This window comes from Staurois parvus, unplaced genomic scaffold (assembly GCF_062004578.1).
Source record: "Staurois parvus isolate SC_StPar_1 unplaced genomic scaffold, SC_StPar_1.0 ptg000582l, whole genome shotgun sequence".
NCBI lineage: Eukaryota > Metazoa > Chordata > Amphibia > Anura > Ranidae > Staurois > Staurois parvus.
This window is the reverse complement of record NW_028318378.1, coordinates 1395344-1421676: the sequence shown is the minus strand read 5'-3', so window position 1 is coordinate 1421676 and position 26333 is coordinate 1395344. Positions and strand designations below refer to the sequence as shown.

The 26333-nt window shown below is 46.8% G+C and overlaps 1 protein-coding gene across 1 annotated transcript in view; it reads left to right on the top strand.

Annotated features, from left to right (window-relative positions):
* Window positions 1–26333, top strand: part of LOC149450126 (uncharacterized) — a 100097-nt gene that overhangs the window by 31235 nt on the left and 42529 nt on the right. Inside the window, exon 2 of the mRNA XM_089692357.1 lies at window positions 25423–25545. Within this exon, the coding sequence (XP_089548483.1) occupies window positions 25423–25545 (123 nt within the window). The remainder of the gene's footprint in view (window positions 1–25422; window positions 25546–26333) is intronic.

Below are 26333 nucleotides of genomic sequence, written 5' to 3'. Positions count from 1 at the left end.
ACAATGTTTTGTTGGCATCCAGGTGTCACCTCCAGCCTAGAAGCTGCTCTGTCCTTTCAGATGCTAATTGGTGAACATATGTCTCTGACTGAATACTGAACACTTATCTGTAATAACATGGAATGAATCTAGATCTACAATTACATATTTCTACTGATCACCTCACATCTCAGCTACTGATAACATGATTCTACTCTTACATATATGTTACAATGATATCATAGGATTCTCTGACTCTGGATGGAGGGACATTGGAAGAAGGATCTGTGAGGTCGGTGTGATGTCATAGGATTCTCTGACTCTGGATGGAGGGACATTGGAAGGAGGATCTGTGAGGTCAGTGTGATGTCATAGGATTCTCTGACTCCAGATTCAGGGATATTGGGAGGAGGAGCTGTGAGGTCAATGTGATGTCATATGATTCTCTGACTCCGGATGGAGGGACATTGGAAGAAGGAGCTCTGAGGGCAGTGTGATGTCATAGGATTATCTGACTCTGGATGGAGGGACATTGGGAGGAGGAGCTGTGAGGTCAGTGTGATGTCATAGGATTATCTGACTCTGGATGGAGGGACATTGGGAGGAGGAGCTGTGAGGTCAGTGTGATGTCATAGGATTCTCTGACTCCAGATGGAGGGACATTGGGAGGAGGAGCTGTGAGGTCAGTGTGATGTCATAGGATTCTCTGACTCCAGATGAAGGGACATTGGGAGGAGGAGATGTGAGGTCAAGGTGATGTCATATGATTCTCTGACTCTGGATGGAGGAACATTGGGAGGAGGAGCTGTGAGGTCAGTGTGATGTCATAGGATTCTCTGACTCTGGATGGAAGGACATTGGAAGGAGGAGCTGTGAGGTCAGTGTGATGTCATAGGACATATAGACTCTGGATGGAGGGACATTTGGATGGGGAGATTTGAGGGGTCCTCTATATGAGGCTCCCATGCTAATCAAATCCTAGTTCCTGGGTGCGTCCTACCTCTCCTAAACTGAAGAGTGAACTTTGACCTTTACCATTCAGAAATCTGTCCGGAATCTGACCAAGCCGGGGTCACTACACAGAAAATCAATCCAAGGAAACAACAGGCAGGACGAGGAATAGCAAAAAGGAGCTGAGAGACAAATGAGAATATTGCTCAGCCAATGGGAGATGATCTCAGCATGACTTCCATCATGAAGGAGATGAGGGGGAGGGGAGGAAGTCACTGAAGGTGACCATAGATCCATGGAAATTCAGCTGGTTCAGCAGGGATCGCTCACATTTCCATCCATGTGTGGCCACTGCCGGATAAAAGCCACTCCCCCAGCGGCTGCAGCCAATAGCTTCAGTGCTGATCCGTGTATTCTGAGAGCGGAGGAGTCCCCCCATTGTCAGAATACAAGAGTGCAGCGGGGAGGATTCCCCCATCCACCTCCAATGTGTGGATGGGGGAATCGCTTCAGGTTTTATGGTCATCCCGCTGGCTGAACGATAAAACTGAACCATGTAGGCCAGCTTTGGGAGCAAATATATTATCATCAACTCATCCCCCTGAAAGGGTTAATCTGGGTTCCCACACTATATATGTGTGTATCATCATCTGCTGGAGATAAAAGACGTCACAGTGACTATGGAGGAAGAGGACGGACATGACTATGGAGGAAGAGGACGGACATGACGGGGGGTTACTGAGTGTAAATAGGAAATAACATCTTATTACTTACTCTGTTGCCACTTTCAACAACTTCTCTCTGCTTCCTCCCACATGGAACTTCCTGTCTGTACCTGACATCACTTCCTGTCTGTACCTGACATCACTTCCTGTCTGTACCTGACATCACTTCTTGTCTTCCAGAGAGACTCCCTGTCTGTGATCACCACCTTATGGAGGTCAGAGGAACTGCATCCCTGAGAAATGTCTGGTAGTGTGGCCCCGACTCTGTCATTGGTGCTGAGTGTCCCGGATGATGAGGGACAGTCCCAGGATTTAGTGTCCTGTCCCATCACGTCCATTTCTCACAGATTCCAGGACTCCACACAGAGAGGACACACCCCCTGCCACGCCCCCTAAAGGAGAATTATACAAAGAAATGATGAGATAACCCCACAAGTGCTGTTTATACTTCTATTCCTTTATACCGGCTTTAGAAATGTACTAATCCAGAAATGTAGACGTTGGAGGGAAGGTTTAGCCCCGGGAAACACTTCCTGATAGATAAATAGAGCATTTTATATCCAACTATAGAGATCCGAGCCGAATGAGGGACCAAGGAGGAGGAAGGAGGGACAGCCGGGAGCTCTGCCATCACCAGGCACTGCAATGACACTCGACTGCTGGGAGCCGACATCTCCTTTCTGACAGGGAAAGTGGAACTCCGACATCAGAAGAGAGGCAGCGGGAGGGTGGGATCAGGTAAGTACCACCACTGACCACCAATGATGGCTGGGGGTACACTTTGTTCTCACTGATACTAATAATGGGGCTTTTTTTTTATCTCAGTGACACCAATGATGGGCTGGGGGTACACTTTGTTCTCACGGATACCAACAATGGGACATTTTTTTATCACGGTGACATCAACAATAGGGCTTATTTTATCTCACTGACACAAAAAAAGGGGTTTGTTCTATATCACTGACACCAGCAATAAGGTTTTTTTTTATCTCACTGACACCAAGGATGGGACTTATTTTATCTCATTGACACCAACAATAGGACTTATTTTATCTCAGTGACACCAACAATAGGGATTATTTGATCTCAATGACACCAACAATGGAGCTTATTTTATTTCAGTGACACCAACGATGGGGCTTATTTTATCTCACTGACACCAACAATGGGGCTTATTTTATCCCAAGGTTTTATCTCGATGTTATACCAATGATGGGTGTCAAGGAAATCTTGCCCACAGTGACTGGCTAACTGGATTGAGATCCTTGATTGGTGGAGGAGGAATGAGGGTGGAGCTTTCTCTGGGAAGATAATACCAGTGATGATACGGATCTCACAGTCTGCAATACTGCTGACCACCACTGGAGGGAGACTCTCCCACATGGGGCTGGCTGGACACGCACAGGCAGATACAAATCTTTCATACAATCTGATACAATCTGAGGTCTGTGGAGCAGACAAGTGATCCCCACACACCTCAGAGGATCCCCGAGCTATCCTCCCATCCAGAATCCCTGTGGGATCACTTCTTCCACTGCCCACCCACCCCTGCAAACCCCACACACATGATTGAGGGCAGATTAGCACAACCTGGAGTGTGTGATGTGACTGGTGTGCCGGGCAGTGATACACACACACCTACAGATCCCGATCTGGTAGATTCAATCCTTCCACACACTGACAATAATCTGCATTAGGGATGAGCTCCGAGTCTGGACAGAAGTTTGGATGAACACTGGCGGCTCCCACACTCTTCTGAACATCCAACGTTTACCGCATTTGCTGCAGACCGATGTGACGGCTTCTGGCTCTCCCTGGTTGCTAGGGAAGCAATGGCTGCCTGCAACAGCTGCGTCCTTAGCAACAACTGACTTCATCCCGCCGACTCACTTACATGGCCACGTAGGCAAACGGGCGGGGAATAGAGGATGACATCATTGTGTGAATATGGCCATATATGGGCAATGATGTCACCACTATCCCCGCCCCTTACTTTATATATCTGATGACAGCTCAGGACGCTATCAGTCAGTGAGGACATTGATGGTCTTTATCACTTTATTTCCTTTTTTAGGGGTGCTGTGTACTATGTACCCCAAACTCACTGATATGGGGGGTCGGTGTCTGAGAATTCCAGATTCTGATGGGCCTCCCTGACCACAGATCCCCCACAACCATCAGGCCAGGGGTGTGGGATGGGGCCCTTGTCCTCATCTGTATGGGGACAAGGTGCATTGCCACAGGGGGTCCCCCCTGACAAGGTACCCCATATTGAGAGCACATGGCCTGGTATGGTTCAGAAGGGGGGTGGGGCCACACACTCTTCCCTCCCCCTTTCCTGGTCAGCCAGGCTGCATGCTTGGATTAAGGGTCTGCTATGGATTTTTTGTATGAGGTACCCCATAGACTCTTAGACTCAGAGGGTCCGGTATGTATTTGGGGGACTCTATACATTTCTTCATTTTTGCTGTAGGAGGGGCTACAGAAAAAGTGACATTTACAAAGAAAAACAATTAACCGGCTTAAATTGCCGTCTTCCTTTTTTCTTTTGAAACATCATACAGACCCTCACAAGGTGATGGCGGCAGTAGCAGTGCTTGTTTCCTTCAGCCGCCTCCCAGCTGCACAGTAAAAGTGATCCGGGTGGCTGTGTAACTGCCTGATCCCATTTACACTGTGGGTAGTGAGGCCCCCATCTCAACTCCCCCTTCCTCCCCGCATGGTTCCAGGACTCCTTCTGGGATCCAGAGACCACATCCAGTGACTTCAGGAAGCCAAGATGGAAGAAAATGGTGAACGTCCATTCCCCGATCCCCTCTGCACTGAATGAAGCCGGCAGTCCTCAGCTCTGAGTGTTTCCCGTTTCTGAGCCGTCATTCCCCGGGTGATCCAGCCAAGGAAGCATCTAACCGAGCGCCATCTGTGCATTGGAGGGTAGAGGAGACATTGGAGGTCTAATAGAGCCCCGATGTCTCATAAAGAGGACCTGTCACCTGACCAATGATGTCACGGGGGGGTTGTTAACTGCTTGTGATAGCAATGCAGCTAAATAGGAAATAAATACACAAGTACAAAAATACAAATGACAATAACATTTATTAAAAAATTAAACATAACCCCCGTTGTCCTGCAAACACAAAAGTACACAAAGGGTGTGTATGTGTATGTAAAGCGTGATTGCACCACACATGTGAGGTATCGCCATGAATGTCGCAGTGAGAGGAATCATTCCACCACCACAGATCACAGTTGTCTCTATACTGATGAGCAGTAAAGGCTTTAAAGTGTCTCCTATGGAGATTTTCAGGGGCCGTCATTCTTTGCCATGTCTCAGGCGCACACAATTGTAAGACTTGACTTGTTTGGTATCTATTTGTTTGGTATCTATTTGTTTGGTATCTATTTACTCGACAAAAATGCAGATTTATACATGTGTACAAAAAGGAAAACATTTCTCCAGAGATAAAGAGGTTAAAGGAATTGGACATTTTATTATTTAAGAAAAATTCCCGCTCCTGGCTGAATGTGGAATTTTTGAAAAACGTTTTTTGCACAGGTATATGTTCCCCATGACAGTGCCCCTCCCTTCCCCATGCTATTTTCTCACACCTATTGGCCTAGAAAATGGGCCTTTTGATTTTGCTCCCATTGATTTTGATGGGATTTGGAATTGGCATGGAAACTTCTCTGAACCTTGCTTGGACTGAACCCCGGGCAGTTGGGCTCATCTCTAGTAGAGAACCAGCAACCCCAGGCATCCTGACAACCAGTAATGAATTCCTGCTCATTCCATTCAGGTGTCAGCTGTGGTTTTCTGGGGTGGCATGGGGTGTCACCCATAAAATTCATACCAGGCCTTTCAGGTTTAGAATGGATTTCAAGGGAGACACCATGTAAAAAAATGGCACGTGGTCTCCACCAAAATTATTATTACTATATTATTATTATACAGTATTTATATAGCACCGAAAGGTTTGCTCAGCGCTGTACATTATAGTGGGGGACAGTACATGAGACAGTACAGTAAACAGACAAAACACGAGGGGTTCGAGGGCCCTGCTCTTTTGAGCTTACAATCTAGGAGGGAGGGGATAAATTCATACCAAATCCTTAAAACAAACCCCAAAACTTATGGGGTCCCCCACAAAATCCATCCTAGACCCATATCCCAGTCTGCAGCCTGCCTGGCCAGGAAAGGGGAGGACATGCATGCACTTCCCCCACCTCCAGAACCCTAGCAGGCCACATGTCCTCCACATAGGGAGAGTATCTTGCCAAGTCCATTCACTCCTGGTTGGAGAAAGTAGGACAAGTCCAATGTATGAGCTCATATCTGGGAACACGAGGAATCTGTACAACATAAGTCATCAGGAAATGTCTATCTGTCTGCAGAACACCGGGGAGATATTGGAACTCTAATTCATGGTCACTTGGAAATGCCTGTGTTGAGGGTTAGGCCCAAAAAGATTTACATTTGTAAACCATGATAGGTTTCTATGCAAATATTCTGACAAGGTTTGAATTTGAGTTGGTGGCCATGTACTGGTCAGCATATAAATTGCTTGGACCCACAATCACTTTATACAGATCTTCTGAGAGAAACAGCTTAACAAAATCAAGGGGAGTAGTTACATTTGCTGTTTCCACCTAAATTTCTGGTTGAGCAGTGAATGGGGGAAGTATGGGTGCTGCAGAATTTGTGGGCTGCCAATTAGGATTGGTAAGCACATCCAGGACACTATGGGCTCTACGTTCCTGTGTGCAAATTCTTGGTGGCTACTAGTTCTAGCCACTGCACCAGCTTGGACTGCACTTATGGGACTCGCCACCTCACCAGCTTGGACTGCACTTATGGGACTCGCCACCTCACCAGCTTGGACTGCATTTATGGGACTCGCCACCTCACCAGCTTGGACTGCACTTATGGGACTCGCCACCTCACCAGCTTGGACTGCACTTATGGGACTCGCCACCTCACCAGCTTGGACTGCACTTATGGGACTCGCCACCTCACCAGCTTGGACTGAACTTATGGGACTCGTCACCTCACCAGCTTGGACTGCACTTATGGGACTCGCCACCTCACCAGCTTGGACTGCATTTATGGGACTCGCCACCTCTCCAGCTTGGACTGCACTTATGGGACTCGCCACCTCACCAGCTTGGACTGCACTTATGGGACTCGCCACCTCACCAGCTTGGACTGCACTTATGGGACTCGCCACATCACCAGCTTGGATTGCTGGAGTGTAAAATGCCAGGATGTACTAAGCTGCTGGTGACTGCCAGTTCACCAAAAGGTAGTCATGCGTTCTTAGTACTTCAGCTACCTGGGGTCTGATCTTAACAGGGGCCTCTTCTCCATTGTCAGAGCTTTGTGGGAGCGACACAACTCTCTACAGGTTCATATTAGGAGGCAGAATCTGTCAGAGAGGCTTCCCATTCACTCTCATCTGACAAGATCAGTCCTGTAGGCCTCTTCACTAGAGTACTTTTGTTGGAACATTTTAGGCACTAAATTTAGAGGTACCTAGTGCGATCCATGGGAAGAAGAACTCCAAAAAAGAGCTCCTGGTTGACAGGGACTGCTTTAACCGCCACTAAAAAAAAAATCACCTGCTAGTGCTAGCAGAGATCAAGCCTGATCTTTATAACACTGCTGTTTTGTGTACAATGTATCACAGATAACAATGATGTACTGACACTGCACTTGTTGTGGGGGGCAGAAGGGCTAAATTCTGGTGCTGGGAGTGAACGGGCTGATCCTGATAACACTTTGTTTTTGGGGACACTATACTAAGGGGGACTAGTATAGTTCTGTTTGTGATCAATAGATTGATCTGTACAAACACTCTCCTACAGTTGTGTCCAAAATTATTCAACCCCCACTGAAATTGAGTGTTTTGGCCAGTTTGACATTGCTTTTGATCATTCAGTCATCTTGCTTACATTTACATTAAAGAGGCACTTGTAGGTCAGACAAATATAACATAACAGTTATAATGAAATAACCACAAATGTCTTTTCTGTGCTCACAGCATTATCAGTTTTATTCAACCCCCAAGTGACATTCAATCTTAGTACTTAGTACAGCATCCTTTTACAGTTATAACAGCTTTTAAACGTGAAGCATAGCTTGACACAAGTGTCTTGCAGCGATCTACGGGTATCTTCGCCCATTCTTCATGGGCAAAGGCCTCCAGTTCAGTCACATTCTTAGGCTTGCGCACTGCAACTGCTTTCTTTAAGTCCCACCAGAGGTTCTCAATCGGATTTAAGTCTGGTGACTGCGATGGCCACTCCAAAATGTTCCAGCCTTTCCTCTGCAACCATGCTCTAGTGGACTTGGAGGTATGCTTGGGATCATTGTCCTGTTGAAAGGTCCAACGTCTCCCAAGCCTCAGGTGTGTGACGGACTGCATCACGTTTCCATCCAATATCTCCTGGTACTGAAGAGAATTCATGGTACCTTGCACACGCTGAAGCTTCCCTGTACCTGCAGAAGCAAAACAGCCCCAAAGCATGATTGACCCTCCACCATGCTTCACAGTAGGCAAGGTGTTCTTTTCATCAAAGGCCTTGTTCTTCCTCCTCCAAACATAGCGTTGATCCATGGGCCCAAACAGTTCTAATTTTGTTTCATCAGTCCACAGAACACTATCCCACAACTTTTGTGGTTTGTCCACATGGCTTTTGGCATACTCTTCTTATTCTTTGGAGACAGCAAGGGGGTACGCCTGGGAGTTCTGGCACGGAGGCCTTCATTACGCAGTGTGCGTCTTATTGTCTGGGCTGAAACTTCTGTACCCACATCTGACAAATCTTTTCTCAGTTCCTCAGCAGTCACACGGGGACTTCTCTCCACTCTACGCTTCAGGTAGCGCACAGCAGTCGAAGTCAGCATCTTCTTTCTGCCACGACCAGGTAGCGTTTCAACAGTGCCCTTTGCCTTGAATTTGCGAATGATGCTTCCTAAGGTGTCTCTTGGTATGTTTAACATCTTTGCAATCTTCTTATAGCCATTGCCCTTCCTGTGAAGAGAAATCACCTCTTCTCTTGTCTTCCTGGACCATTCTCTTGCCTTCACCATGTTTGTAACCACACCAGTAAATGTCTAGAAGGAGCTGAGTATCACAGTCATTTTAAAGCTGCCTAATTGGTGCTTATTATGCTTGATTGCTGCTCGGTGACATCCACAGGTGTTTTCAATACCTGATGGAAAGCACCTGTATGAACCTCTGTTCTTCAGAGTGGTAGTCTTTAAGGGGTTGAATAATTGTGGCAATGAAGAAACCACATAAGAACCATTTACTACTGTATTACATAAACAATTGATGTCATTTTAGTTGCATTTGGGTAGTTACAACGTCCTTGTAGGATTTGATTCTGAATACAATTCCAAATGTACACTATAGTCCCTAAACCCCTTTACAGCATTGGGGGTTGAATAATTTTGGACACAACTGTAGCAATGGCGGTGATCAGCGACCTATAACGTGGGTGCGATAGTTGATCCTGATGCTATCTGCAGTGGCAGTAACACGTTGATCAGCGACCTATAACGTGGGTGTGATAGTTGACCCTGATGCTATCCGCAGTGGCAGTAATACGGTGATCGGCGACCTATAACGTGGGTGCGATAGTTGATCCTGATGCTATCCGCAGTGGCAGTAATACGGTGATCGGCGACCTATAACGTGGGTGCGATAGTTGATCCTGATGCTATCCGCAGTGGCAGTAATACGGTGATCGGCGACCTATAACGTGGGTGCGATAGTTGACCCTGATGCTATCCGCAGTGGCAGTAATACGGTGATCGGCGACCTATAACGTGGGTGCGATAGTTGATCCTGATGCTATCCGCAGTGGCAGTAATACGGTGATCAGCGACCTATAACGTGGGTGCGATAGTTGACCCTGATGCTATCCGCAGTGGCAGTAATACGGTGATCAGCGACCTATAACGTGGGTGCGATAGTTGATCCTGATGCTATCCGCAGTGGCAGTAGTACGGTGATCAGCGACCTATAACGTGGGTGTGATAGTTGACCCTGATGCTATCCGCAGTGGCAGTAATACGGTGATCAGTGCACAGTACTGTACACTGACACTGTACTAATGGCATTGTCTGGGTGTCAGGGGGCAATCAAAGGGTTAAATGTGCTAATCTAATGTGTGTGTAAAATGTGGTTTTATCTATAGTGTGTCACAGTGTCTCTCTTATCTCTTCTGGGACCAAAAAGGGTCCATGAAGAGGAGAATCAGCTAGATCCCGTGTTTACTAACATAGGCTCATGACTGCTTCTCCAATCATTGCAGGAGACCAGCAGGGTGCCGGGTAAAGTCATTGGCTGGGACCCGCTAATGAACTGTTCCTGCAAGGAATGGCAGCGGGGTCAGCGAGGGGGTACGCACATGTGCGCTTTGAACCCGCAAGTATTGAGCACCTTACAGGAGTCGCTGCTCGTCCGCAATACATTGTGGATGGGAGGTCACCAACTAGTTAAATGAACGACTCCTGACATTTAGGGGCCAATCATAAATACTTTGCTTAGCTGATCGAATGTTCTTCATTGATTTACAATGGCAATAAAATATCACATAGAAGTGATTGGAGGTTCTATACAGCTGCAGATCACTTTTACAGCACAATGAAGGGTCCCCTCCCACCACCAGTCCCGGGCTCTTCAGTTCCACCAGGGACCCTGGGACCACTGTAAGCAGTCAGCTGCACACAGTGGAGAAGGAGGAACATCCATTCCTTCGGCTCCTCTGTGCTGAATGAAGCCAGAAATGACAAGGATTTCATCTCTTCCTGTGTTGGTTCGGTGTTTACCCGGCCCATACACCCGGGATGCAGCTCATCTAACACATTTCTCATTGATCGGCTGCTTGGAGGGATCAGGGGTGTTTAAGACCTCCATCTCATAATAAAGAGGACCTGTCACTATCGAAGCTAACAGATGGGATGTTGGTAAACACCATGCAATTCTACATGTAAGTTCAGCACACGTATGTAAACAGCAATTGCATGAAAGATGTGAGGTATCGCAGCAAACGTCAGAGTGAGAGCAATAATTCCAGTTTACTGTAAAACAATAATTTCCTTTGATCATCAGCTCCATCTAGAGACCACAATGGGGTATGAGTCCTGAAAATACCTCACTGAATAAAATGTTGGATTTTTAAGACACATATAATACTTCTTCTAGTGTCTTGAGGCGATTATGAATGAAAGAGCCATTGAAATAAAAAAATGAAGTGTGATTTTATTCTATCACACAATGGTGTCAAATAAACAATGTAAAGCGTATTATGAACAGTTCCATGTAGATACAACTACTGTAAAAATGACAAGCGAAAGTTCAAAGAAAAAGTCACCATTATCTGTCATGGCTGTCCTGTCCTTGTCATGCTGTCCTTCTCAATGACTTTGTAAAGAAGGAGAAGCCGGATGTGACTAAATTGTAGCTGGAAGTGATCTCAGTATGCACCTGTTGCAGCTTCTCAGACGTGTGTATGCAAGAGTCATGTTGCTTGTGTGTGTGAGCGAGATTGTGTGCCCCCCCGAGTGTCTGTCTCATGCACTTTTAAGAGGTAAATGTACGTCATAGTTAGTGATCTGAATACCTTCTATGGAAAGTATTACTGCTTAGCAAAGCCATTTCATATAAGGTAAAGATGCTATACATATGATGTTTGATGGACAGGAACATATGTATGCTGATGTACATAATATTATCAGCTAATGACGTAAATGTATCAATGTTAATGACGTATACTAAATATACACAGAAAATACGTAATGTAATAGTAAGTCACTTCTAATAACCTTGACATAACTACCAAATACTTCTATGCCTAAATATAGCATACTCAACCTTCAACTGGTATATCTTTTGGTCTCAGCTATAATTGAAGAATAGTAAATACTACCATTTGTCAAAGACCATTCACACATATTAATATTAATTATGACTAATCATAAAAACCAAATATTTTGCAAGCTTGCCATCAATATAAGTGCCGTATCATAATTTAGATTTAACAACAAATATTACAATACTGTATTATGGCCACTAGATGGAGCCAAGGAAATCAGTGTGAGATAAAATACACCCAATATTCATCCCAGCTGGGTGAATGCCGATCACATTCGTTCCATTAATGATTTTTAAAAAATAGACTACAAAATCTCCCACCACAAAATGTACTCAGCCAATCAAGGGCAGGACTCCATTGTTATTCTTCTCCTGCCATCAATGGCCAACCCGGTCCCACACGTCATCCATGTCTTTGGGGACCTCTGATCTCCTTATGAACTGTTTCTTCCATGATGAAGATCAGCCATGGAGTATATCTGAGGTGTATATCAGGGTGTGCTTCTTCCCCACATGAGAGCTGGGATGTCCAGCAACATTCATCTAGAAGACATTTCCCACACTCAAGGCACTAATACACCTCCAGGGTTGTGTGGGACCCCTGATGTACAGGAAGACAGGACTTCAGTGAGAAACATTTCCCTCACTCAGGACAGGAAAGTGGCTTCTCCTCTGTGTGAGATCTCTGATGTCTGGAAAGATGGGACTTCTGTGAATAACATTTTCTGCACTCAGGACAGGAAAGTGGCTTCTCCTCTGTGTGAGATCTCTGATGTTTGTAAAGACTGGACTTCACTGAAAAACATTTCCCACACTCAGGACAGGAATACAGCTTCACCACCTTGTGAGATCTTTATTGTATGACAAGTTCTGATTTCTTTACAATTTCCCACACTCACTTGTAAGTAGCCTCCTCCCCTGTGTGAGACCTCTGATGATGTTTGTAAAGAGTGAACTTCTGTGAAAAACATTTCCCGCACTCAGAACAGGAGTATGGCTTTTCACCCGTGTGAGACCTCAAATGTATGACAAGTTCTGATTTTCGTATAAAACATTTGCTGCACTCAGAACAGGAATACGGCTTCTCCCCTGTGTGAGATCTCTTATGTTTGTAAAGACTGGAATGCGTTGTAAAACATTTCCCACACTGTGGACAGGAATATAGCTTCTCCCCAGTGTGAGACCTCTGATGTACGGCAAGTTCTGATTTTTGTACAAAACATTTCCCACACTCAGTACATGAATACGGCTTCTCGCCTACATGCAATCTCAGATGTCTGGAAAGATGTGACTTGTATGAAAAACACTTCCCGCACTCAGGACAGGAATACGGCTTCTCCCCCGTGTGAGATCTCTGATGACTGTAAAGAATGAACTTTTGTGCAAAACATTTCCCACACTCAGAACAGGAATATGGCTTCTCACCTGTGTGAGACCTTTCATGTTTGACAAGATCTGATTTTTGTGCAAAACATTTCCCGCACTCAGGACATGAATATGGCTTCTCACCCACATGCAATCTCTGATGTCTGGAAAGATGTGACTTGTCTGAAAAACATTTCCCGCACTCAGGACAGGAATACGGCTTCTCCCCTGTGTGACATCTTTTATGCACATTAAGATGGGATTTAAAACAGAAACCCTTCCCGCACTCAGTACAGGAGAACCTCTTCTCTGTTGGAAGGCCGGCCTGGTCCCGCACAGTCTGAGGGCTCCTCAGGATACGAGGAATCTGATGGTCCATCTACACAGGGTGGTGCCGGATGGACATTGGAGGGAGCCGGGTTTTCTCCTGGACTATACTGTGTGATGTCCTCATCTTCTACTTTCCAGTCTGGAGACAAAGTGAGACAATCCTCGGAGGTTTTCCTCATCTCCCGGCCATGGACTAAAATACAAAGACAAAGAGGATTACTAGACAGGAGCTGATTGGTTCCCCCAAACCAGGACTCCACCCACATCAGGCAGCTTGGGCTCTGAGGAGCTTACAATTCCACCCTCAAGGGAACTAGGAAATGGCTCCTCTGATCTCATACCAGGTCATTTCTTTATTCATGGACCTTAGTCAGAGAGTGAGGAAACAACCAGAACTGTCTTTTATAGGAGGGACAGTGATGAGGGGATTATAGGACGAGGGTCCCCACCCCCTCTATCACTCATCGCCATCTTCCCAACACAAGAAGTACTGCACTTCCTTATTTAGTCCATGATTTAGTCATGAAGAACAGCGGGGCTGAGCCCCACCAGAGGTCAGAGAGTGAGGATGGGGGGAGAACAACCAAGATGAAGACTGGACTGATCCTGAAGACCACCATCATTGGGGTATTGACTCCTCTCTCATTATCACTTTCTGTTTAAGGGTCCAAAGTTGGAGGATGTTATCACATTATTATCACCATGTAAAAGTCTGTGCTCCAATCACATCATCCGATATAAAATGTCCAGCTGGGAGGAAATGGGGGAACAAAAGAGAATCCATATTATGTGTATATATAGCAGTGGGGGGAGGGGGGAGAGCAGAAGTCAGGACTATGCAATGTACAACATGGAGTATATAGTGCAGGGGTCAGGAGTATGTAATGTACAACATAGAGTATATAGAGCAGGGGTCAGGAGTATGTAATGTACAACATAGAGTATATAGAGCAGGGGTCAGGAGTATGTAATGTACAATATAAATTATATAGTGTAAAGATCAGGCCTCATAATATTGGTATTCAGTAATCAATTGTAATCGAAATGTTTACTGTAGACAAGTTGCAGAGATCCCACACCGCTGCCTCCCATCTCCTGAGACTGCACTCAGTGACTTGGGTCTGAGACTATACAGTTATATCCCTCCCCTGGCACAGGTGACAAATACTGGGAGAATTGCTATGTCACCTCCATGAGGCAGAAGATCAAAAGAACATGTCCAGGTGTCTAGGTCTAGTAACACTTATGGTGAACATCAACATTTTGCTGCCAGCTGAACCCCAGAACCTCCATAAATCTAGTCTAGATACATAAATTGTGTCTGCAGCACAGAGAAGGAAGATTATCCGAGAGAAATCCAGGAATACAGGACGGGGAACACAGCTCAGGAAAGTGACCAGGGGATTACAGGCTGATATCACCCAGTCCCCGCCCTACTCTGGACCAATCAGTGAGCAGTATGGGTGGAGGAATGGATTTAGTGTTCATGACCCACCTGTGCTGATCTCTGTAGGAGTGTCCTCCTCTATAAATGTCCCCGTTATTCCATCCTCCTCCATAGACTGCTGATCATCCCTCACATACGCCTCTTCTTCTTCTGCTTTCACCTCAAATTCTATATCGATTGGATCTCCACTCTAAATCAAGGAAATGAGAGAAAATATCATCTGTAAAATGTAAGATTTATGATTGTGACATCACACACAAAATCCACACATTGTCTCCCTTCACAGAAGCAGATCACATGTGATATGTGGGTACATTTCCCCTAAATACCGCATGCCATCCTGAAACTGTCCATTTCCTATCCCGTGTTGCCGTATTGACCACAAACACTGAACACGCTCAGTAAATACCGCATGAACAGGCGTTACATTCACAGAAGGAAATAAAGAATGAAATGCATGCGGTCATTAATTAGTGGTGGAGACATGCGGCATTCAGGAAATGTGTACTGCTTGGTAAAGAGTGGGCGGCCGCTGGCATCCTTAACAACCAGTAAACAACATGGTTGTTAGGGAGCGAGCGGCCGCCACGTCCTAACCAATCGATAAATCTAAAAAAAAAAGATTTACCGGCAACAAAATATTAAGAAAATGGCGTGGGGTCCCCCTCCCGGGTCTGGTAGGGATTTTGAGGGGGACCCCTTGTCAAAATGAAAGAAATAGAGACCAGAAACCTATATGAGGATGCTGCTCAGCAGGTCAGGAAAGGGGGGCCAAGCAAGCACCCCCCCCTCCTGAAACATACCAGGCCACATGCCCTTAACATGGAGTGGATGCTCTGGGGCAGGGGGGGGGCTTTGCTCCCCCAGAGCACCTTGTCCATGTTGATGGGGACAAGGGACTCTTCCCTACAACCCAGGCTAGTGGCTGTGGGGGTTTGCAGGCAGAGGACTTACAAAATGTAACAAGGGGGCCCTCAGATCCCTCACCCCATGTGAATGAGTATGGGGTACATGGTACCCCTAATTATTCACCCCAACAAAGTATTCTGTTAAATAGACAGCAGGCAGTTTTTGACAAGTCCTTTATTAAAAAAGGAAAACTAAAGCAAAATGCCCCCCCGGTGTAGATCCATCATCAATCACGATGCTCGCTGTCACCGCTGACTCGGAAAGAAAAGCTCCGCTCCCAATGAAGACTCCCCTCTGTCTGACAGCTCTGCTGCCTCCTGCCACTAAATATACTAAGGGACGGTGCCACTCGGTGATGTCACTGACCGGGGCATGTTGTATTGATGACGTCACTGACCGGGGCATGTTGTATTGGTGATGTCACTGACCGGGGCATGTTGTATTGGTGACGTCACTGACCGGGGCATGTTTGTATTGATGACGTCACTGACCGGGGCATGTTGTATTGGTGACGTCACTGACCGGGGCATGTTGTATTGGTGACGTCACTGACCGGGGCATGTTGTATTGGTGACGTCACTGACCGGGGCATGTTGTATTGGTGACATCACTGACCGGGGCATGTTGTATTGGTGATGTCACAAGAGGGCAAGGCCACCCAGTGATGTCACAGGGTAGTAGCGTTCCTTAGTTTATTTAGAAGTGGGAGGCGGCAGAGCTGTCAGATGGAAGGAGAGAAGCATTATTTTTTCTTTGAGTCAGCGATGACAGCGAGTATTGTGATTGGATCATCGATGGATCTACATCAGGGGGATATTGTTCTTTATTTTTGTTTTGTCAAAAATTACTTCCAGTGTTTTTTTAAACTACTTTTTTTGGTGAATGAATAGGGGTACTATGTACTCTATACTCATTCACATAGTGGGGGGGTCAGGATCTTGGGGTCTCCTTGTTATAGGTGGCTTCCAGATTCCAATAAGTCCCCACCCACAGCCCCCCACAACCAGTGTCCAGGGTTGTGGGGAAGGACCCTTGTCCCCATTGACATGGGGACAAGGTGCTTTTGGGAGGGCAGAGTGCCCCTGCCCTGAAGCACCCACCTCATGTTGAGGGTATGTGGCCTGGTATGGTTCAGGAGGAAGGTGGGCACTCACTAAGGGTCTGGTATTGATTTTGGAGGGGAACCCACTCCTTTATTTTTATTATTTTGGCATCAGGGTTCCTCTTTAAAACCCATACCAGACCTGTCACAGCTGTCAGCGGGGAACCTGGCGGCCATCCGCTCCTTGTTTACTGGTTGTTGAGGACACTGGCGGCTGCCCTCTCCTTAACAACAAGCTATTTACAAGTGTTGCTATGGACACCAGTGGTAAATTCCCCGCAGGATTCACTACTAAAAAACAGAATGCAGCATCTTACTACATACTGGGATACGGGAAGATACCGCTTTGTGATTGGAGCCCATAGTCTCTACAAGTCCATGTTCTAGATTCCCCATCCCACCAACCTTGTAATAGTGAGGGATGGTGTGACCTTCCTGTGTGGAATCCCGGGAATACAGAGGACGGGGACATCTCTCTGGGGGGTTCCTGGTATTAGGTGGCTCCATCATCTCCTTGTGTCCTTCTGAAAACTCCTCCATCACTCCATACTCCTCATCCTCCTCTTTATACTCTTCTTTAACATCAATATTATCATCCCCGAGGATTCCACTCTGAAAGATATAATAAAACATTCATTGTAACAAACATGCTGTGTATAAATCACAACTACCAATAATTGTCATCATCTACCTGATGATGGTGAGGGATGGTGTGACCTTCCTGTGTGGAATCCCGGGAATACAGAGGACGGGGACATCTCTCTGGTGGGTTCCCATGACTGGATCCATCTGTAGGAAACACACACACTGACTGAATCCATTGTTTCTATGTGTTTATCAGATGATGGGGGATCTAGGTGGATCCTCCGTACTGCTCTCTCCTTTACAATAAAGTCTCCTCTTACCCGGTGATGTGAGGGGCGGCTGATTGTCCATCATGACGTCCTTGTAGAGATCCTTGTGTCCTTCTAAATACTCCCACTCCTCCATGGAGAAATAGACAGTGACACCCTGACACCTTATAGGAACCTGACACACACAATGATACAGTCACCATCCAGACACATCCCTTGTCTGTTACTGGAGAATGTCCCAGAATTCCCGGCACCGCTCACCTCTCCTGTCAGCAGCTCAGTGATCTCTCTGGTGACTTCTAGAATCTTCTTCTTCTTTCTCTCTTCTATCAGGGAGGGAGGTGGAGGCAATGTGATGTCATATGATCTCCAGACTTCACAGGAGGAAAACTCTACATCTGAACACAAATAGTCACATCAAATGATATTCCCAGAATCCTCCTCACCTCTCCATTCAGGTCTCCATTTTATTAAAGTCCCACTGGGTGTGAATAGAAAATAACATCTTATTACCTCCTCTGCTGCCACTTCCACCAATGTCTCTTCTATACTTCCTGTCTGTACCTGACATCACTTCCTGTCTGTACCTGACATCACTTCCTGTCTTCCATAGAGACTTCCTCTCTGGGTAGAAGTGAGATCCCCACCTTGTGGAGCTCAGAGGAACTGCAGCCCCGAGAAGCGTCTGGTAGTGTGACCCCGGCCTTGTGCTGGGTGTGTATGGACTGTAGATCCTTATAGAGGGGTCACCTCCACTCCCACCAAGGGGGACAGAAATATATGACTGCTCGGGGGAGGGGTTTTGGCTCCTCTGATTTTGCAGTAAATGTGATTGCATTAGTCCCGTTGATTTTCGTATTTCCATGTAATAAAAGGTGTCACACGATGTCGGGTTCCCCTTTCTCTCCTCCCTGAGTGTGTATTTAGAGGCGGAGCTCCTGCTGGAATGGAGGTTGGAGGCGGAGTCTAGGAGGGAGACTGACAGAACCCGCAGCAGACTTGCAGGAGTGAGCGAGGAGGATCCGGTTCCTTTACCATCGGAGATGAGGAGAGTGTGAAGGATGTTTCTGACTCTGGGAGCTGAAAAGCTGGGAGTCCTATTGGTGTGGTGAGAGGGAAGCACTACTAGGGGGCGCCCTCACCATCCCGTGTACAAGAGGTGGAAGAAGGCGGGGCTACACTACAGCTGACACAGTTTGGAGGGCGGAGCACTTTCACACCTTATCAACTTTTCACTGATTGGTGGATTTTTGGAGTAAAATAAGTGGATTGAAGTAGATGCAAAGTGGAAGTGGTAGACTTGCAGAGAACACTATACTGAGCACACAATATTGTCTGTCTCCAGGGATTTGCACAGGATTTGAGATGATTTCCTATAGCAGCAAATCTGATGAGATGAATGAAGTGGGTGTAAAGTGGAAGCAGTGGATGTGCAGGGAGCAGCACCTTGAGCACAAAGCACTTTATGTTGTGGATGGATTTGCACACGGTTCAGTTTCCTTCATTTATTGATAAACCCCATAAGACCAATGAAGTGGGTGTAAAGTGGAAGCAGTGGATGTGCAGAGAATAGGATTTGGAGCCCCGAGCTCTTTATCTCTGAATGTCTCCACATATTTGTAGTGTATTTGTGATGATTTCTGTGCACACACAATAGGACAGCGCTGTGACACATAATGCTCTTCTAGATGACAGGGAATCCTTCCCTTTGTTACAGCAGCAGTCCGCTAGAAGGTTTTTGTAGGTTTGGAGTTGTTACACATAGCGCGGGTTTTATCCATTTATAGTGATGACATCATTGCCCAAATCTGGGGGTCACCAGCCATTTCCACCCTTTACTCCCAGCTGGGGGGCTTTGTATCCATATACCAGATGTTCTACAGGACTAAATCTGCCATCAATGTTACTGCAAAATCAAAGGGGCCAAAACCCCTCCCCCGAGCATTCATATATTTCTGTCCCCCTTGGTGGGAGTGGAGGTGACCCCTCTATAAGGATCTACAGTCCATACACACCCAGCACAAGGCCGGGGTCACACTACCAGACGCTTCTCGGGGCTGCAGTTCCTCTGAGCTCCACAAGGTGGGGATCTCACTTCTACCCAGACAAGAAGTCTCTATGGAAGACAGACAGGAAGTGATGTCAGGTACAGACAGGAAGTGATGTCAGGTACAGACCGGAAGTAGAGAGGAGACGGTGGAAGTGGTAGCAGAGGAGGTAATTATTATTATACAGGATTTATGGCGCCAACAGTTTTCTCAGCACTTTACAATATAATGGAAGACAATACAGCAACAATACAGTTGAATACAAGAGGGAAAGGAGGGCCCTGATCCTTGGAGCTTACAATCTAGGAGGGAATAAGGTTTTTTTTTTCTATTTACACCCAGTAACCCCCTGTCATGTGTGTCCTCTTCCTCCATCATCATGTCCATCCTCTTCCTCCATAGTCACGTCCGTCCTCTTCCTCCATAGTCACGTCTGTCCTCTTCCTCTATAGTCACATCTGTCCTCTTCCTCCATTGTCACGTCCGTCCTCTTCCTCCATCGTCACATTTGTCCTCTTCCTCCATAGTCACGTCCCTCCTCTTCCTCCATAGTCACGTCCGTCCTCTTCCTCCATAGTCACGTCCGTCCTCTTCCTCCATAGTCACGTCCCTCCTCTTCCTCCATAGTCACGTCCGTCCTCTTCCTCCATAGTCACGTCCGTCCTCTTCCTCCATAGTCACGTCCGTCCTCTTCCTCCATAGTCACGTCCGTCCTCTTCCTCCATAGTCACGTCCCTCCTCTTCCTCCATAGTCACGTCCGTCCTCTTCCTCCATAGTCACGTCCGTCCTCTTCCTCCATAGTCACGTCCGTCCTCTTCCTCTATAGTCACGTCCGTCCTCTTCCTCCATAGTCACGTCCGTCCTCTTCCTCCATCATCATGTCCGTCCTCTTCCACCATAGTCACGTCCGTCCTCTTCCTCCATCATCATGTCCGTCCTCTTCCACCATAGTCATGTCTGTCCTCTTCCTCCATAGTCACGTCTGTCCTCTTCCTCCATAGTCACGTCTGTCCTCTTCCTCCATAGTCACGTCCGTCCTCTTCCTCCATAGTCATGTCCGTCCTCTTCCTCCATAGTCATTGTGACGTCTTTTATCTCCAGCAGATGATGATACACACATATATAGTGTGGGAACCCAGATGAACCCCTTCAGGGGCAGAACATTCCCCCACTTCCGGGGCCGGAACATTCTCCTCATTGTGGAGATAAATTCTAGTAATATGGTCCTCTAAACAAACAGCACTGACAATAAATAGACAAGACAAGGACCATCCTGACCATACATGGCCTACAAAGGGCAATGATGACACTACACAGGCAGCCAATGGGCAATCATTACACTATGCAGCCAACACAATGATGGAGTGCCGGGGTCAGGAGTATGGAGCATAGAGCCCCTTACATTGCTGCTCAGGAGGAAGGAAACATTCCCCAGCCGGCCATGAAGAATATGTTCCATCATTGGTGTCAGAGGGAGGGAAATACTGAGGAGTCTGAGGGAAGTAGAGGAGCTGAGGGGTCTCTCAGGGGGTACTACAGATAAGGAACTTTGGGGCCCCGGAAGGGTAGTGGAGCTTGGGGCCTTAAGGAGGAAGAGTAGTTGAAGGACTCTGGGCCCTTGGTGGGCACTCTTCTTAGAGGACGTCTGTTTTTGCAGCATTGCCTAAAAGGTAGTCAGGGGTCAGTGATTTACATCTTCAGGAGACACTCCAATACCTTCCATGACACAGGCTCTGGCAGTGCCCGGTGCTGGAATTCAGAGCCCCAGGAACCCACCACCACCCTGTACAATGTCCTGGATTCCAGAGAATTCTTGGCAACCAAGAGAAACCCCCATTGTCTTCCTACCCACACTGGGCTGCCATTGGAGGGAAGAGAACAAACTCCTCCCCCACAGCTCTCTACTCCACCAGCACCATCCTCCTGCTATCCCATCCAATCCCTTCTCTTACTGCAGAGAGTGACAGTGACATCACTCCTGTCAGTCAACAGGCTGCTGGAGATTGGAGCCTTGCAGCTGGAGTTCTGCCAATTATGCTGATTAACAGGAAACTCCGGCCAATAGCCATCAAGTTCCCCTTCCTGGACCTCATGATGAGCCGACATTGACCTCACAGCACTGCCTCAGAGCAAACAAGTCATAGGAAGGATCATATTTATCATTCCTTGTCTGCAGATCTAAAACTCATCAAAACCAGTTCAGAGACCAAACAAACCCAACAGAGAAAAGGGGATTTCTGATCTGGAACACAAGAGGGTCCCGGGACCTCAAATATGCATCAAACACTAAACAGTCCAAACTAAATGTGTTTCCAGGAGGACAGAAGTCCTGAACTGGTTCCCACCCGGCCTATTGTACAATGATGGCGGACAGGACCTCTCTCCTTCTGGAAGGACGTTGTATGATGTCCTCCCACTCTTGCTGTGCAGGTGGAGGGGGACGCAGCATGGTGATTGGTGGGGAGCTCAACGCATCACTGATCAGGGAAAAGATCCAATGATGTTGTCTCTTTACCATGTGATCAGCTGTATCCAATCACAGCTGATCACATGTTAACAAAAGCCGGTTATTGGGATTTCCTGTCCTCAGCGCTGTCACTGTCTGAGGAAAGGAAAGGAAACCGATAACCGGCTTTCCTGTGACAGGGGACATTTACTGTGATTATTAGTGCCCACCAGTGCAGCCCCATCAGTGCAGCATATCTGTGCCCATCAGTGCAGCATATCAGTGCCCATCATTGCATCCCCATCAGTGCAGCCCCATCAGTGCCCATCAGTGCAGCATATCAGTGCCCATCATTGCATCCCCATCAGTGCAGCCCCATCAGTGCAGCATATCAGTGCCCATCAGTGCAGCATATCAGTGCACGTTAGTGCTGCAAATCAGTGCCACCTATCAGTGCCTGTTCATCAATGCAGCTTCATCAATGCCCATCAGTGAAAGAGAAAAATGTTTTTTTTGCAAAATGTTATAACAAATGAAGAAAAAAGTTTTTTACTTCAAAATTATTGTTCTTTTTTTGTTTGTTTATCAATAAATTAAATCTCCCCTTCCCTCCCCCCAGTGGTGAATAAATACCGCACCACCAAAAGAAAGCTCTGTCTAAAAAAATGTTACAAATGTCATTTGGGTTCAGTGTTGCATGACCACGCAAGGCCACGGGAGGACACGGAGGTGACACCGGGTTAGGACAGGAAGGGGAAGTGGGCTCGGAGATATGGAGACACACAGTATAAATAAGACCATCTACCACCAGCAGCCAATCCTCTTACAGCCCCCTAGAGGAGGGGAAATGCGTCAGTGACGGCTGCGGTGATGTAATTCCCGAATGGTGGGACTCATGTGGATGGGACACTTTCGGTCGGACATTTTGCTTGTATATTATATACAAATGTGAGTGTATATGGTTTGCTGTAAAGGAAGTTTGTAATAAATGGAATGACACCATGTGGGTGATTGTTGTTATCTCCTCCCTGCATACATCATGAGATGAACCATCAGTTGTATGATATATTGGGGGGGGGAATTGTACACAATCATCCAGGAGGACTACAAGCTCCAGACTAACCAGGACCATGACACAGCACATAGGACTCTTATTCCAGTGTAAGAGTCCACATCCTGTGGTGGGGGAGGGAGAGCACTGAAAGGAGAGCACTGGAGGGGAGCACTGGAGGGCAGCACTGGAGGGGTAGCACTGAGGGGGAGTACCAGAGGGGAGCACTGGAGGGGGGCACTGGAGGGAAGCACGAGATCTGCACTTTGATGAAAGGAGAAGCACAAGGCACTTTATTCCGCACGGTCGGTTGGCGCAGTGTGATTGGAGGAGCACAAGGCACTTTATTCCGCACGGTTGGTTGGCGCAGTGTGATTGGAAAGGCACAAGGCACTTTATTCCGCACGGTCGGTTGGTGCAGTGTGATTGGAGGAGCACAAGGCACATTATTCCGCACGGTCGGTTGGCGCAGTGTGATTGGAGGAGCACAAGGCACTTTATTCCGCACGGTCGGTTGGTGCAGTGTGATTGGAGAAGCACAAGGCACTTTATTCCGCACGGTCGGTTGGTGCAGTGTGATTGGAGAAGCACAAGGCACTTTATTCCGCACGGTCGGTTGGCGCAGTGTGATTGGAGAGGCACAAGGCACTTTATTCCGCACGGTCGGTTGGCGCAGTGTGATTGGAGGAGCACAAGGCACTTTATTCCGCACGGTTGGTTGGCGCAGTGTGATTGGAGAGGCACAAGCACATCAACTGATATAAAAGAACTATTAATATTGATGATTTTATTTTTCTATTCAGTATTTATGAGGGATTTATATTGAATTTGGATGGATTTTCATGCAGTTGGACACGTTGGGAATGGGACACAATTTTTGCACAGACTAGGCAGCACCTAGAATAGTACTGTATATGACCGCACAATTGTCATCCAAACTGCGACAGCACTGACATCTGAAAAGTGTTCTGGTCAGGAAGGGGGTGGAAGTGTCCGGTATTGAGGTGATTAGATGTCCAGCAACCCTCCTATTCCCCCCTCACATCCACATCCTATTATTGTGTGACCAATACCATCCAAATACACTCACTGGCCACCCTATCAGGTCCACCTGTTCAATTGCTGGGTAACACAAACTGCTAATCAGCCAATCACATGGCAGCAACTCAATGCATTTAGGCATCTAGATATGGCAAAGACAACTTGCTGAAGTTCAAACTGAGCATCAGAATGGAGAAGAAAGGGGATTTAAGTGACTTTGAATGTGGTGTGGTTGTTACTGCCAGGCAGGCTGGTCTAAGTATTTCAAAAACTGCAGATCTACTGGGATTTTCCCGCACAACATTCTCTAGTTTTTCCAGTGAATGGTCCAAAAAAGGGATAATATCCAGTGAGCGGCAGTTGTGTGGAAGAAAATGCCTTGTTGATGTCAGAGGAGAATGGGCAGACTGGTTGCTGCGACATTCAGATGGTAAGGTCAGAATTTGGCATAAACAACATGAAAGCATCGATCCATCCTGCCTTGTATCAACGGTTCAGGCTGGTGGTGTCATGGTGGGGGGGAGATATTATTGGCACTAGCAAGGTGGACCTAATAAAGTGGCCGGTGAGTGTAATTCTTACTTTCATTTCCCAAAGTTATCCGTCTACAAGGAGACCTGTATAGATCACATGATGGCACCAATGAGGATGGAGGAGGACCGGAGTCACATGACTGAGAAGATACTAAACCTCACCCTGGAGATCATCTACCTGCTGACCGGAGAGGTGAGGAGGATTCTGGGAGGTCACATGACATCACTCTTATCTCTATTAATAATACACAGACCTGACCGGAGAGGTGAGGAGGATTCTGGGAATCACATGACATCACTCTTATCTCTATTCATAAAACACAGACCTGACCAGAGAGGTGAGGAGGATTCTGGGAGGTCACATGACATCACTCTCATCTCTATTAATAAAACACAGACCTGACCGAAGAGGTGAGGAGGATTCTGGGAGGTCACATGACATCACTCTCATCTCTATTAATAAAACACAGACCTGACCGGAGAGGTGAGGATTCTGGGAGGTCACATGACATCACTCTCATCTCTATTAATAAAACACAGACCTGACCGGAGAGGTGAGGAGGATTCTGGGAGGTCACATGACATCACTCTTATCTCTATTAATAAACACAGACCTGACCGGAGAGGTGAGGAGGATTCTGGGAGGTCACATGACATCACTCTTATCTCTATTAATAAAACACAGACCTGACCGGAGAGGTGAGGAGGATTCTGGGAATCTAACATGATATTCCTATTGGTTCCTCAATACAGAGATTTCCTCTTCTGAAGTCAGGTGATCATATGACCATCACAGTGCCTCCATGTGACTCCCTAAACCCTGAGAGACACAACATGCAGAAGATTCTAGAAGTCACCAAGAAGATGATGGAGCTGCTGACAGGAGAGGTGAGCGGTGCCGGGAATTCTGGGACATTCTCCAGTAACAGACAAGGGATGTGTCTGGATGGTGACTGTATCATTGTGTGTGTCAGGTTCCTATAAGGTGTCAGGGTGTCACTGTCTATTTCTCCATGGAGGAGTGGGAGTATTTAGAAGGACACAAGGATCTCTACAAGGACGTCATGATGGACAATCAGCCGCCCCTCACATCACCGGGTAAGAGGAGACTTTATTGTAAAGGAGAGAGCAGTACGGAGGATCCACCTAGATCCCCCATCATCTGATAAACACATAGAAACAATGGATTCAGTCAGTGTGTGTGTTTCCTACAGATGGATCCAGTCATGGGAACCCACCAGAGAGATGTCCCCGTCCTCTGTATTCCCAGGATTCCACACAGGAAGGTCACACCATCCCTCACCATCATCAGGTAGATGATGACAATTATTGGTAGTTGTGATTTATACACAGCATGTTTGTTACAATGAATGTTTTATTATATCTTTCAGAGTGGAATCCTCGGGGATGATAATATTGATGTTAAAGAAGAGTATAAAGAGGAGGATGAGGAGTATGGAGTGATGGAGGAGTTTTCAGAAGGACACAAGGATATGATGGAGCCACCTAATACCAGGAACCCACCAGAGAGATGTCCCCGTCCTCTGTATTCCCGGGATTCCACACAGGAAGGTCACACCATCCCTCACCATTACAAGATGGTGGGATGGAGCATCTAGAACATGGACTTGTGGAGACAATGTGTGGATGTTTATGTGACCTTACATTTT